This window comes from Anas acuta, chromosome 3, assembly GCF_963932015.1.
Source record: "Anas acuta chromosome 3, bAnaAcu1.1, whole genome shotgun sequence".
In the NCBI taxonomy this organism is placed as follows: Eukaryota; Metazoa; Chordata; class Aves; order Anseriformes; family Anatidae; genus Anas; species Anas acuta.
In genome coordinates, this window is record NC_088981.1 from 55,624,123 (window position 1) to 55,639,526 (window position 15,404).

General features: G+C 40.1%; 3 protein-coding genes across 4 annotated transcripts in view; 1 reads left to right on the forward strand and 2 right to left on the reverse strand.

Moving 5' to 3' along the window:
* On the forward strand, nucleotides 1–12,471 carry FUCA2 (alpha-L-fucosidase 2). Of its 2 annotated transcripts, XM_068677222.1 has the most exons (8): nucleotides 1–234; nucleotides 2,518–2,705; nucleotides 4,236–4,575; nucleotides 5,217–5,427; nucleotides 7,356–7,546; nucleotides 8,445–8,553; nucleotides 9,978–10,146; nucleotides 12,028–12,471. In XM_068677222.1, the coding sequence occupies exons 1-7, from the start codon at nucleotides 44–46 to the stop codon at nucleotides 10,116–10,118; spliced, it is 1,371 nt and encodes a 456-aa protein (XP_068533323.1). In that variant the 5' UTR covers nucleotides 1–43; the 3' UTR covers nucleotides 10,119–10,146; nucleotides 12,028–12,471. The 2 variants fall into 2 exon arrangements, with proteins under 2 accessions (XP_068533323.1, XP_068533322.1); XM_068677221.1 differs by having other exon boundaries at nucleotides 9,978–12,033.
* LTV1 (LTV1 ribosome biogenesis factor) overlaps nucleotides 1–15,404 on the reverse strand; it is a 350,847-nt gene that overhangs the window by 148,318 nt on the left and 187,125 nt on the right. The gene's annotated exons all lie outside the window — the stretch shown is intronic.
* PEX3 (peroxisomal biogenesis factor 3) overlaps nucleotides 10,410–15,404 on the reverse strand; it is a 20,997-nt gene continuing 16,002 nt past the window's right edge. The window contains exons 9-12 of the mRNA XM_068677223.1: nucleotides 14,581–14,651; nucleotides 13,732–13,854; nucleotides 12,463–12,559; nucleotides 10,410–12,030 (exon numbers count right to left, since the gene is read on the reverse strand). Coding sequence (XP_068533324.1) covers nucleotides 11,947–12,030; nucleotides 12,463–12,559; nucleotides 13,732–13,854; nucleotides 14,581–14,651 — 375 coding nt within the window. The 3' untranslated portion in view covers nucleotides 10,410–11,946. The remainder of the gene's footprint in view (nucleotides 12,031–12,462; nucleotides 12,560–13,731; nucleotides 13,855–14,580; nucleotides 14,652–15,404) is intronic.

The window sequence follows — 15,404 nt, forward strand, 5'->3', positions numbered from 1 at the left end:
CCCCGCCTTGTGCCCGGCCCCCGTCCGGCCGCCTGCCGCCGCCATGTCCGCCCCGCTGGGGCTGCTGCTGCTGCTGGGGCTGACCGGGCTGCTGGTGGGGCGGCCCCGCTACGAGCCCACCTGGGGCTCGCTGGACGCCCGGCCGCTGCCCGCCTGGTTTGACGAGGCGAAATTCGGCGTCTTCATCCACTGGGGCGTGTTCTCGGTGCCCAGCTTCGGCAGCGAGTGGTTCTGGTGAGCTCCCCGCCTCGCCCTCGCCCCCCGCCCCCGAAATGGCGGCCCCCGGGGAGCAGCGCTTCGGGGACGGGGGTCGCAGCCCTAGGGGGCTGTTCCTCAGATAGGGTCGAGCAGAGAGACCTCGGGCTAAGTGGCCCTGGTTAGGAAGGAGAATGAGGCTGGTACACACGGCCAGGTGCGTGTGCAGCCGGGTGGGCTAACGGCAGCCGCCCGGTGAGCAGGGGGAGCAGAGCTGGAGGGTGCTTCTGCAGTGCTCGTGAAGGAGATAAAGCAGCAGAGGCCGCTCAGGTGCCACAGTGACGGGTCAGAAGAAGCAGGTTGCCCCAGGATCTGTGTGGGACAGGCACTGCAGATCCCACAGCCTCAGAGAGAGGGTTTCGAGCAGCCCCTGTGAAGCCCGTTGCTCCCCACATTGCTTCCCTTGCTTGGCACGCTGCCTGCTGCTTTCCTGTGCACCTTTTGTGCTGGTTTTATTTGGCATTATTAAGTACTGCTCTCCACTTAACCTAAAGCCCAGATCCTTCAAATAATTGTAGTTCAAAGGCTGGATGAAACCTTGGGTTTGTTGAGTGCTCGCTGGCTCAGGCCCTTTGGCTGTGGCCATTTGCTTTGCCACCTTCTTTCCCTTCTCTACCAAATGCTTCCTGTAGGACTTGGAGCGAGGCGCCCTGCATCGTGTACAGTGTGAAGGTTAACAGCTCTCCAGCAGAGCTACCGGAAAGTTTAAATGCAACAATCGTAAAACAAATCAACTTCCGTGTAAGCAAACCACTGTTCTTTGAAGGCAGTATTTGGCTTCAACTTTACAGAGTTATGTTTAAGGATACCAGGAGTTTTTTAATGTATGCTCTATTTACTAAGTAATGACTCTGTGGGGCAAAAAAAAAAAAAAAGAGCTAGGTTTTGGATCAAGCCTTACTCTGAGTGCTGTGCTCCCAGAGTAGGATTCATACACAGATTCAGGCTCAAGTATTAATTTGCTGTTGTTCTTCTAAAAACAACCCCCGGTTCTTCTTAGTCGATAATGTTGTTTATGTCCCCGTTGCCTCCCAACCTTAGGTATGTATAGGTGTGGAGCTGCTTCAGGGTCTTCTGGCAGCATGCACAGTCAGGTGGCTGAGGTCCTTTGCTGACAGCTTCAAAGGGAAGGTCAAAAACCCCTATGGTCACCCACTCTGCCTTCTTCCCTTCAGAGCTGCACAGCCTTGGTCTGTACGGTTCTAAAACATAATCCTGCCAGAGCACAAGTGTTCATGTTGTTAGCCAGCTGTTGACAAATGAGAAGAAAGATGTTACTTCTCTTTATGCAATTACATACTTTAAAATCAGAGTTTTCTTTTTTTGTTTGTTTGTTTGTTTTCCAGGTTCTTGCATGGAGGAAGACTGTCACAGCCTCTTTTTTTTTTCTTTTTTTTTTTTTTTTTCCCCTCATTGGCTGCTAGAGATTGCTTGCTTATGCTGCAGTCTGTTTGGGAAGGTTACAACAAGTTCCGTGCAGCTGCTGTGGTCATGCAAAGCTGAGGTCAGAGACCAGCTCAGGACAGGAGAGAGAAGCACATTTCAGACATTCAGATTCTGTTCTTCTTTTTTTCCTTTTTTTTCTTTTTAATTTTTTTCTTCCTCTTTTTTTCCTTTGTTTTTTCTTTTTTATTCCTTTTTTTTTTTCCCTTCACTTTCAAACTGTATTTATGTATGCCTTAATTTGCCAACAGGAGCTTTGCTGCTTGGCTTTATTCACAGGAAGGTGAATGCTTTCAAACCCTTTTCCCCTAAATATTAGCAGTCACAACATATATTGTTAGAAGGCTTCCAGCAATAAGGCTGTTCATTCTGTAAGGACTGTTGCATGCTGTCTTTGGAATCCCTTTTTCATTTCTAGGGGAGAGAGAGAAAGAGCAGTCTGAAAAAGAAACAGTGCTCTATTGGCAGTTTATGAGCTCTGCCCATGGTGAGGGTGAGAGCCCACCTTCAGGCCACAGAGCAGCTCCAAACCTTGTTGTGTATGGGAACAGTTGGAGTAGTGACATTGCTGGATGAGGACTTGACGCATGAAATCCTGGGACCTTTCCAAAGTGAAATGAGTAAAGGAAGCAGAGCATGGGGAAAGAGGACAGAGAAAAGGAAGTCTTTTATTAGCAATACTGCTATGTTCTGAAGCAATTTTATCTGGTTGCCATTGTCATGTGCTACTCAGCATGAACGCAAGTAAGAGCTGATCATTTCAGTTCTTTCTTGTCTAAAACATCACCAGCATATGCGGTTTTTATCTGTATTTTGTAGGTGGTACTGGCAGAAGGAAAAGAGGGAGCCCTATGTGAAATTTATGCAGGCAAACTACCCACCTGGGTTCAGTTACGAAGATTTTGGGCCACTTTTTACAACAGAATTCTTTGATCCCAATCAGTGGGCAGATATTCTGAAGGCTTCAGGTGCAAAATATGTGGTCCTAACTTCAAAACATCATGAAGGTAAGTGGAAAGCTTGTGAATGTTAGCAATTGTTGCGTTTCTGTTAACTGAAGAAAAATCCCCCTGACTTCCTGGCCTGCTAGGAGAGAGAGAAAGAGAAAGCTACAGTTACCTGGCCTGACCAAGCCAGAGAGTTTAAAAATGCCTAGGAAATGTGTTAGAGTCAGGAAAATGCATACACAAAGCTATGGTATGGTTATGGAGCTTGCATAGAAGGAAGAATGGAATGTGCCCTGTTTGTCTTCTTATAGGTAAGACTGCCTGAAGTGGTGGGGTCAAGTAGGGTCAGCTTCTAGACGAGTTAATTTCAGAATCAACTAGACGAGTTAATTTCTGATTGTTGTGTAATTTATTGCTCAAGCAAGCACAAAAGTGCATCCTGCACTGTTTCATGTACAGAGAGCTGCTGTGTACAGGCAGTTAACTAGCTTTGTGGGTTTCCCCAGGGAATTCAGCAGTATGTTCCAAGAGTCAAGATACTCTGCAGAGAAAAGTAAAGAAAAGGAAGTGGTTAGAAGGCAATGTAATATCAAAGAAAAGTGTAAAATACTAAGCAGCAATATGACGGTGCATTTAGTGAATGTGTTTGGGGAGATGTGGGCTCAGCTAGTAACGTGTGAATTTTAATTCCATCTCTGACAAACAAAATCCTGATCCTGATGATGCCAGTGGCGTAATTCCCACTGACTTCAAAAGAACCGAGATTCATTTAGTCTGTCCTGTAGCCTTGGGCATGAATTTTTAGCTTGTTTATCTCTGGTTGATATGATTACACGTTTCCAGTTCACAAAAATACTGCAAGATTTATTAGGCAATAAGCGTGAAGGCGAGAGCGGAGCTCCTCTGGCAGTGGCTTAAGTCTGCAGCGCAGTAGTACCTGAAGTGCTCAGGCTGGATTGCCAAATGCCTGAAAAGTGAAATCTCTCCTGATACTTAATGCTGATACTTTAAAAGCAGTTTCAGGAGGTTTTGCACTCTGCTTATATACATGTACTGAGCCGTTCTAAATGTCGAGACAAATGACTAGTGACCATTTGCATAAGATGTAAACACAAGGGAGGAGCACAGCCTGAATGGAAATGATAGCTTGTGTATTTTGCAACAGAGAGTGTTTCATCTTCCAGTTGTTGAATGTGTATTCAGAGTTCATATTTACTGCATTGCGTGAAACTCTAGTTGCCTCAGAAGTTGCTGCATTTTTGGTTAATTTAATTGGGACATCTGTACGAGTGAACAACGAAAGAGGAAGGAATAATTATTCTAAGCAGTACAGTACTAGAAAATGCATGTTTATGTATAAAATATATAAATGCATCAGGCATTGTATTCTTATTTTATGGCTAGTGCCACAATGCATAAACAGATTATAGGTATACTTTATACCATTATAACCATATTGGTACATCTATTATTTTTATTATTATCAGTTTGTTTTTTTTGCAACACGTTTGTAAATTACTTCCCAGAAGGAAGAACTGTTACGTCCCCTCTGCTGCTTCTCTTTCTTACCTTTTAATTATCTTTTTGCAGGCTTTACTTTGTGGGGTTCCAAGTATTCTTGGAACTGGAATGCTGTTGATGTGGGACCAAAACGAGATCTTGTGGCTGAACTTGCAACATCTGTTAGAAACAGGACCGACCTGCGTTTTGGGTTGTATCACTCCTTGTTTGAATGGTTTAATCCTCTCTTCTGTGAAGATGCCACCAACGTCTTCAAGACAAGAAAGTTTCCAACCAGTAAATCATTACCAGAACTCTATGAAATTGTGACCAAGTACCAACCAGAAATAGTTTGGTCTGATGGGGATGGAAATGCACCAGATACTTACTGGAACAGCACTGGCTTTCTAGCTTGGCTGTATAATGACAGGTGTATCATGATGCTATTTTAGCTCCTAATCTGAAATTCTGCTCTGTGTCTAGTTTGTCTCATTTTCTCTGTATTTTGTGGAACCTATTACCTCTACTTATGGGGACTTCATTAAATCTTAATTTTCTTGAAACTCAGAGTGCCAAGAGTCCAGGTCTTCCCTAAAACTATTGAAGCTTACTTTAGAAAAGGACTTTCATACTATTTTTTTTTTTTAAACCATGTTTGCAAGTTCATCAGTTAAGATGGCAATAATTATTCTATCTAATCATTTTCTTTCCTAAGTATTGTCTGCTGCATAGGCAAACAGGATAGGGGGATAATTTGAGAATAGGGTGCATTGTTGTCAACACACCCCAAATATCTGGCAGTGGATATGAAGAGCAGACTGCTTTCTGGCAGGCCTCCTATGAAAGTCTGCAGCATATTTCCCCAACAATGCCAAGCTGGACTTTCTACTAGAAAAGGATGAGAATTGGATTCCTGAAATTGCACTTAAACTAATAGTAATGAATTAGTAGTGCAGAAGTCATCAGAATGTTAGTTTCTGGGAGGGACGTGGTGGGTGGTGGGGAGAGATGATAGCTGTGACTGTAATTTTTAGAATAAAAATCATAAACTTAAGTATTCCTTGCTTTCAGCCCAGTTCGGGACACCGTTGTGACCAATGACCGCTGGGGACTCGGCAGCATGTGTAAGCATGGCGGCTTCTACACGTGCAGTGACCGATACAACCCCGGACACCTTCTGCCTCACAAGTGGGAGAACTGCATGACCATTGACAGGTGGTCATGGGGGTACAGGAGGAACGCGAAACTCGACGATTACTTCACAATTGAGGAACTGGTGAAGGTACAGCGGGGCAAAGGAGTTGTCTCCAACTCCTGGTTATTGTGTTAGACTGTACATTTCAATTATACATCTGTTTTAATGAAAATTATTAATTAAATAATGAAACAATGAAATAACTTTGTTCATTTGCAGCCTAACAATGGCAGCATGGAATAGCCTTGTAATTCATACTAATGTTGTAGAAAATACTGTGAAAAATACTATCTAGTAAAAATTCAGTCAGTTTCTTAGAAGCTATTCTCATGTGAGGAACTGGTTACAGACTGATCTGCATAATCCTTGTTCTAGGATTTTTTTTCTAGTAACTGCACTTCTGAGTTGACAAGAAGCAAACAGCTGCAGTTTCACAGAGACTCCTGTCTGAAGGCTATGTTTTTTCCCCCTTCTAGCTAGAAATGTTTTATAACTCAACAGTCTTTCACCTGGTGGCTAGAAACTTGCCTTCCATTCTACCTCATATTTAAAAAGAAAAAAAAAAAGAAAAAAAAAAGAAAAAAATGAAAACAAAAAACTCCCAGACACATAAATAGCCCGTGTTAATGGAAAATTGATTCCATTAGCTAGTCTAAGGTATTAAAAAAGAAGACTTGAAGCTTGGAAAAACTGAATGAAAGGAAGACTTAACTTTCAGATAAAATGCATTTAATTGGAAAACTCAGCTAGTGAAGAGGAAGACTGTTGTTGCTTAATCCAAATCTGTCCTTTGTATTGTCTTTGCAAAAGATAATTTCAAACTGAAGTAACCTTTCTGCAGAGGAGGAGGTCTTAAATTCATTCAATAGCTTGTCTCCAGTTGTCTGTTCCTCAGACTTGTGTATCTCAGGCTGATCTCTGGAGGCCAGTGTGGATGGAAACACATTTATGGACTTCCTAGAAGGATCATCAATCTGTTTGCAGATTGTTAAGTTTATAATATGGCACTAGAGTAGACTTGGTGAACATGTGATCTTAAGAAGATGAGATTAAAAAAAAGTATTAGTAAAATTGCCTGCCTCTTCTTGTTTAAATTGCTTCATGGATTAATAGGTCTGGGAAAAGCTGTGCTCCTGGATGAATGAACCCTTTGAAAATCTAGATTATATGTAGGATTTTTTTTATTGCTACCATGTGCACAGACATGAAAACACATTCAATTTTCCATCCCCTTTTCCATCCTCTTCCATCACTCTTAATAGAAGGAACATTTCATTTGAATCCCAGTCTGTGCATTGTGTGTTATAGAAATAGTTATGTACAACGTGAGTTTTACAGGCACTAAGGTCTATGACTACTGTGCATAAAAATGAACACCCGTTCTGTCACTGGCTCCATTTGCAAAATGTAGACTACTAGGAAGATCCTAATAGTACTCTCAGGGATGAGATTTATTCTTTTCTACATAAATTATTGAGACTGCTTCATTTTCTTCTGAATATTTTATGAAAACTGTACTAAATATGTAGAGCTTCATAGTGTTTTACAGATCTCCCCATAAAACAGGGAGGGCATCAAACAGGTAAATAATATGAAGTTGCTTTTCCCAGCTTCAGTAAAAAATGAAGTGGCATCTAACTAGCCCTGGTTTCCTCTCATGCAGAGAAGTAATCCTCTGCCTGTTCTATGGAGAAATTTCTCATGAAATTGAGAAGTCAAAATGTTAAAAAGTTGTAGGATCTGATTCTAATGTAGATTCAGTCAGACATACTGGTGTGAAAATGTAGTTGGGGCTACTTCCTGCCATGCAAATTGACAGCAGAGCTTTGTTTTATGGGAGCTTCAATTTTGTCTTGGCTGTTGGGATGGCGTCCAAAGTCTGAGCACGCGGCAGTAATGCACCTAGCCCAATCCATCATTCTGAAGCAGCACACCAGGCTTTAGTAAGAACTTCAAATATACCATTTCATTTGCCGTGACCATATGTTCTGTGTGTGTGTTTAAAAACATTTCAGCAACTTGTAGAAACAGTGTCTTGTGGAGGAAATCTCCTGATGAATATCGGGCCCACTCACGACGGTCGCATCGCTCTTATATTTGAGGAACGCCTGAGGCAAATGGGTGCCTGGCTGAAAGTCAATGGAGAAGCCATCTACGGAACAAAGCCGTGGAGAGCGCAAAATGACACGGTCACACCAGGCGTGTGGTAAGGCCACTGAACCAATATACAGGCTGTGTACAGCAGTGTGTGAGGAAATTATTCAATTCTTCATGGTGTGATACTACGGAAAGCACCAGCTTGCTTTGTGTGCTCTGAAGAAATGAACCCTTTTGTCTATTTAAGAAACTGCATGGAAGTGTGTATAAAAATGTAGGTGGACAGTGGGTGTCTGAGAATGTACTATTGGGATGATGCCAAGGCTGAAGGGACGGTTGCAAGAGTTTCCTTAATGATCTTGTGCTTATTAGTGGAGCTGGCAGAAGAAACAACAAAAAATAGTAAATAAAATATCCAGACACATAAAACTGCTATGAGGTGGTGTTTATCTGTATAATAGGAATGCTTTATCTTTAGAGAGGAGAGAAAGAAACTAGAAATCTAGAAAACTAGAAGAATATATTTCTTTTTAAGGTAAAAACACACAGGAAAATAATAGCAATTGTTTGGTCAGTAAAAAGCTCAGCCAGCCTCTGAGCTCTGCTGTGCCTTTGTGCTTCCTAGCTGTTATAGCTCCGTAGCGATCCATGAGGCTTTTTTTTCTGACTCTTTTCTCTGCCTCACTTGGCTTTCTTTAGTCCTGCTCCAAGCAGAATTATAAAAGCTCGCTAAAGTTACTAGAGTGTTTACTTCTAAACTAGAACATTTACTTCTAAATAAACTTTTTGAATAATCTCTATTACCTCTAGTTTGTCCGAATGTGTTTTCAAGGAATAGTACTTTAATAAAGGGTATAGACTGTATGAAGTGAAAGTTATGCATGTGAAAATGTAATTAACGCTGACTTTGCGCATCTTTTTTTTTTCCAGTCTTGAAAGAATATAGATTGCTTCAGAAAATTTACAAGGAAAGACTGAAATGTGTTTCTGTTCCCCATTTCCAACAGGTACACATTCAGACCTACAGAAGGCAAAGTTAATGCAATCTTCCTTAACTGGCCAATCTCTGGGGCTCTGGAACTTGGTGAGCCACAGGCTAAGCTTGGGGAAACACAGGTAAAAAAGACTCTTCGTACCCTGTGTTTAGAACTGTGAGTTTTTTTTAACACGTTACAAGAAATGAACGTGCTCTGAAGGGATGTGGAAAACAACTCCAGGATTTGTCATGTTCCATCAGTGTTTATTTTAGTTTCTGGCATCTTTGGGAATGCATACAGAGTACTTTGGAAGAGACCCAGCTAAATGTTATTTTTTTGTTCTGGGACCTTCCTTGTCATAGTCCTCCCAGTGGGATGTTTCTTCTTAAAGTCAGACCGAGTTGTTGCTGGGATATATTTTAGCTTTCAAACTAAGGATCATAAAAAGAGGCCAAGTAGCAGGAAAGCAATGGAGCCACCTCTCATTGCCGCTGTAGAATCTATCCCAGGATGACCTTTCTTTATAAATGCGCACCCTCATGCTCCTGTAATTGCTGTAATGGTCCAGTAGTTTCACGTGAAAGCCTTGCACAAAGGGAACGTACACAGAGGTTTTGGTTGCCTGGGAGTGTAAAACAGTTACTGGATGTGACTTTAAACGTGCACTTCAGAGCAAGCAGGGGTCAGAAGCTGAGGATGCTGATACCACACCTCCAAGTAGCCTGACCCATTAGAAGGAGAATTATAGAGCAGAACACACGGTGCTCAGGACTTAATATCCACACTACTGCACTTAAAGGCTTTGCTTTTGCTTAGGTCAGTTCTGGTCTCATGCAGTTGATGTCCACTAGCTTTTGAAATGCATGGTGTTTTTCTGGACTGTGGCTTCTTGTACAGTCTGATCTGAAAAAATATCTCATTTTTAGTGAAGTGACTCTGTGAGGTGAAGAGTCTCACTTCAAAAGCACTCCAAGCATCATGTAGAATACAAATGTAGATGTATCTTGAATTTCAGAGAGGTGCCTGGACTATCTGTGCACAAAAAAATCATGTTCCTCAGGGGCAGAGACATTTTCAACTGTTTCCTTAAGCTGCTCCACTATTTTTAGCGTTTCATGCTAGCTAGCGTACAAGTCTCCCTGCAGAACATTGTTTTTAGTGGGGCAGGTTCTTCAGTCAGCTTTGAAATGTCTGGCTGCACTCTGTAAGAAATGTTGATGCTTATTCACAACTACAAGCTCCACCATAGGAAGCAGGCATTTCACAACCTACCCACCTGCTGAGACCCAAATCCCATCCCAGATACTCCTGACAAAAGTTTATGTACCTCTTACAGACCCGAGTACTGATTTAGACAAAACATCACTAGCTTTATTACTTACATACCTACTTCACAAATCTTTTTCCTTTACTTCTATTCATTGTGTTACATTAATTTGGTTGTTAAAAGCATTTATGGATAATCAAATAGTAGCGATGGAAGAATGCCTCCCCTGATGAAAATGCAATTATATGCACTTTAAAACTCCATTGTTCTAATTGTCCTGTTGGCTTCTATTTCAGGTGAAGCTTGTTGGCTACAAGGAGCCACTGAAATGGATTGCATTAGGAGAAAAGGGAATGGTGATAGCTCTACCTCAGTTAACGCTTAAGCAACTGCCGTGTCAGTGGGGCTGGACCTTGCAACTGACTGATGTAAAGTGAGCCGTACCTTGGAGCCTTAGATAATATGGTTTGTTTGTTTTTTCCTGCCCATCTTCTTCACTGCACTGTTTAATTCCTATTTGCTTGACTACCTTTATAAAAAAAAAAAAAAAATTTAAAGGATGGAATTAAATGAACCTCAAATGAAATCCAGCACTAGATTGTTATATCTGTGTACAACTTGCTTCTTTGAACTTGTGTGACTGAGCATCTACCTTGCCAAGAAACTGGACAGAAGAAAAAAAAAAAGCAGAGGTCAAGTTGAAAAGGAGGGAAGAATAGGGGCAGTAGTTGTTTTTTTTTAAAGCCATGAGAAAACAAAAGCTAGATCAAGCTTATATTCAAGAGATCAGACAACTGCACACGTATGTTTGTTGTATACCTTCTTTAATGAAAGAAATTTTAACTTCCACAAACCTGCATTGTAAAAACCTGTCAGTTTTAGAGAAAAGAATGAATTTCCCCATTGTGTGCTACAACCAGCAGCTGGTAGTTTCAGGTGAGATGGATAATGCATCTACAAAAACCATCTTATAAAGGTGAGGAATTCATCACCAGTGCATGGAAGCAATGCATTTGTACATTTCTTCATCATGAGAATCACTCATTTTTACACACTCCTACCTTTGAGTAATTCTTACTATTAGGGTATAACTAAGTAAAGTGGGAGTGTTTTTTTTGTTTTTTGTATGATTTCATAGGTTAAGGCTGACTCCTGTTTACATCCATTGTTTTTACAGTTACCAGGGTGCCTTCTGTGGACTACTAAACAATCAAAACCCCCATATATTTCAACAATATTTTTTTTTGAGAAATAATGAGGAGTTGCTAGGAATCCTCAGCTTTGGCAGGAAGACAGCAGCTTAAGCAGAGGGTGGATTGTGTCCAATTTGAAAAATTCCCAAACGCATCATGTGTCAGGATTAGTAATCGTAGACCTGCAATGTGAGGTTTGCAAAAAGGGGGAGATACAGGACAACAAAAAGCATCAATAGTTTTAATGTGGACTCTTTTTTTTTCCTGAGTAACGTTAATAAATGCAGAACTGTTACAGGCTTTAAGTAATAGGCCAATAAGATATTGCCTTCTCTGCTAGTAATGTTATCACACGCACAAATTTTACATTAAAATATTTTATTACAATACAGACAATTGGGCTCAAAATTAATACAAATTAAGCTAAAATATTTACAAGTTAATGTGTACAGTGTAGCTGTTTGAACAGCATAAACAACTTCTAAAAATCCACATTCTTTTAAGTAACAAAGAGAGCACCCCCCACCCCCAGCCTGTTCAAGAGGCATGTGCATCCGTTGGCAAAGGCTTTCTGAAGAATGAGAAACCCTCTGGAATAACACTTGTAAAGTCAAGGAAAGAAGAGTTTTTCTTTACAGAAAGAAAAATCTGGCGGAAGAATAGAAAAGCTGTACTTCATACTGCTATTCTTAGCTCACCGTCAGTCGTGTTTTTCCCAAAACCTAACACACCCCAGACAAACAAGTTATTTTTTCTTAAATAACTTGTTGTAACACTGCCACCAGATGCCTTCCAGATGCAATAAAAATAATCAAATGAATTATGCAAGAGTTTAACAACTTTTAATAGAAAAGTCTTTACATACAATGATTCTTTCAACAAGAATATTTTTAATGGGTGTTTGAAACAGAATTCTATTAGATAGAACAAATACGGGCTCGCTCCCAGTTTTTTCAGTATGTTCTTTCTGCTGGTCTACCACTCCTACACCATTATAAAATTAACCCAAATCTCATCAGTAGTCACACGGGTTGTGTTATAAATACATGATCTATTCCTATTAGTGTGCAGCTCATTTCTCTAGTTGCTGAGGGGTACTAAAAGCTTCGTAAACATTAGCAGCAAAATCTTTCACTTGTTCCATCATCAACAGGTCCTGGAAGAAATTTAAGGAATGAATTTGCTTAATCAAAAACACACCCACCACTTAATCAAAAGCACACAGCCACCTCTCTGGTTTTGCTGCAGTACATGATTGCACTCATCATGAGAAAAGCACCTGGCACTCCCACAGAGATCTAACTCAAATTTCTTGCATTAGAAAGGTTGATGATGAAGAGAACTCCAAATAGAACCAAGTTTGAGACCTTTTTCTGCTTCTGCACAGTTTAGTGCAAAGAAGAGATCGCATGGGAAAAAAAAGAAACATCTTTTTGGAAGATACAAGCTTTACAAAAAGTTATGCCAGTTTCTACTTTTTTTCCCCTAAGCCATTGAAATTAAATAAAATGTGATATGTTACCTAAAAAGAAATGTACAACATCTCAAGATTTTATTTGGGATATTTTAAATAAAGTAAGATTTTTACCTGAACAAAGTGACTGGGTGTTTCACTGCATACTGAATGGATCTGTCCATTTATTATTGGAATTATCTTGGCTAAAGGAAGACTGACACTGGAAAGACTAGAAGAGAACAAAAAATAATGATTTAGACCCGCTCTGATATCAGTAAAGCTACTAAACAGTGAATACTACTATTCTAAATAATTACTACTTCAAAACTAATCGTTGGAAGAACTTAGTTTTGCATAGAGCACAAACTGGAGTATACAAATGAAGGTTTTGTCCCTGTTAAGTCTTTTTCATTGAATACAGAGAACTACCAAAGCAAATTTTATCCTGCCTGTTGGTGTTCCTGTTACACAGTTTCACATTTGCATGACATGCAAGGGAAACACGGTTTAGCTACAGTCTGTGTGTGTGTGTGTGTAAACAGTTGTTAGAAGTGTCAATTTCTGATCACACACTTTCAGACTCAAAACCAAGCTTAGGAGAGAGAGCCAACCTAAAGACTTTTGGTTATTCTAAGCATTGCAAATAGTCTACATTTAAATACAAACTTATGACTCAAGAGCCATTAGTTATTAAAATAAACATATATAAGCTAGTTATTATTCAAAATCTTCATTTTAATATTTTAGAAATTATATTTCTAGGATTGGAACTCAGCTTTCAGATTTCTAACACACTGTACTGTTTTAAAACCAACTTCAGAATAAAAGCTACATTTTTACAGTCCTTTGGGAGGAGGCAGAAGATCCTCAGTGTTAGATTTTTTTCAGCATACCAGTCAAAAACCAAAAGCTCTGTAGGTACTTATGCTTATACATATTTGCAGAACCACAGCAATGCCCAGCTTCCTTGAGAACTACAATAATTAACAATCAGAAAGTGGGGCCTATAGAGCTATCTTTCTCCTGGCCTCATAGGGGAGTACTGCAAGTACTACACCACCAGCGGCACAAGTCCTCCAACCTAGAAAGGCAGTCTGCTTGTACAGCACTAGGAAACCCTGGTAGGTATAGGTCTCCTGACTTCTGTTACATCTGCAAGTAACGGTGGGGAAGATACCTCAGGAAAATTCTTGCAAGCTCATGGGTGAGAAGACACATGCAATACTCCTAGCTCTGCTTGACTGAAGTGAGGAGACGGTATTTATTCTTGAACAACAGGAAACAGAAGTCTTTCCAGCATGAGAACCTCAACAAGGCAAGAAAATCACTAGCCCTTTTTAGAATTCACTGTGAGGCTAAAAGAATTACCGTGTAAGAACCACAACAAAAGGAAACATTCACCTATTTACAGAGCCGTTCTGAGACAGGTCCTGTTCAGTAGGTCTGAAAAACTCCGCCATGTTGTCCAGCAGCTGACTGAATCCTCTGTTTAAACACGTGCTCAAAACTGTACTGAAGTCTGGACTGAAAAAGTAAATAAGTGCTGTTTTCATTCCTAGGATTTATTTTTCCAAACTAAAAAACCCTGCAAATCTCAAGAGACTGGCTCCCCAAGTGTCTCCACAGCAAACTAGTCAACACTCAAAGACATAAATCTAAAGCATTCCTCACTTCTCTATTTCTTACTAAGCAGTAACATAGAAGGGACCTGTCCTTAAAATGCCCCAGATCTCTTGCAGTTAAATTCTAAGAATGTTTTGGCTCAGTTCACTCCTATTCAATGCTTATCATAAAAGCCTCACTGCAGTAGCTCCTGCAGAAGGATGCATACGACCATTCATTAAACCGTGCATTAAAAACAAATTCTGATAAGCCAAAACTGATGTTCATTTTATCAGAGCAAGTAAATGCAATAAAATTACTACTCAATTTACCCTGGTATAACAGAAGAGAAGTACTCCTCTGTTCCTATGTAACTACAGAAAACGTGAGGAAGAGATAAGGGGAAAGATGTTCTCGTCATCTTACTAAAGCAGGATTGCTTTTTATAAATGAATTTCAGAACACTCGGATTTTGAAAATCCCAGCATGCGATCAGTGAATATAAATCAATATTTAATGCAACCCAGTGGCTGAACGGTCACATTTTGCAAATGAAAGTTCACCAGCTTTTTATATGAAACTAACTGTCTTATATAAACTATAGTTGGGGGGAGGAATTTAATATGCTTAGAGAATATTTCCGTATACCTTTCTAGCATATCTCTAGTTTCATTAAGTAGCTTAATCGTAGCAGTGTCTCTTTCTGTGAGTCCACAGGCCTGGAAAAAACAAAGACAGATGCTATTTAGTGAGAAATGCATTGGCAACTCTAAGAGCAGAAATAGAATAGTTTTGTACCATGGAATTAAGTCAAGATGAGTGCTAAGTCAAATCTATTTAAAATAAAAGATTTGTGATAGTAAATCAGATTTCTTTATAATTTGTGCATGTACATAGATTGATTGATTGATTGATTGATTTTTGTGTGTGGTGTGTTTTTACTGTTTGGGTTTTAGTACTAGCAAGAAATACCAGACTAATCCAGCAGAATGTTTTCTACGTTTGACTACCAAAATTGACAATAAACACTGCACGTTAGCATAAGTTAGAGGATAAATGCATGTGGCTACACACTGAAGCCTCAGTTCGTCTTTATACCAGCAATATTACAAATTAAGAACAAGTTTTCACCAATCTGTGATGTGGCTGGAGACAAACACCTTCAGAAAATTTTGGAACTTAATGTTACAACTGAGATCAGAGGCACCTTTCCCTTGACTCCAAGACTTCATTTTCCAGTCCAAAGCAACAAAAAACTCTAGCACACCATCACTTTCTTCCAGCAAAGCTTCTCTCTGAGATGCTACAATTGGCCACGCTCTTTGCTGGTACACAAGTACAAGATAATACAATTTGGCTTAGGGCCACATTGAGCTGCACAATGTTACAGCGTACGTCACAGACTAAAAGCAACTAATCTGGCTATGTTTCTGAGTTCAAAGCTGACATTCTGAGGAAGACCCTTGTTTTCA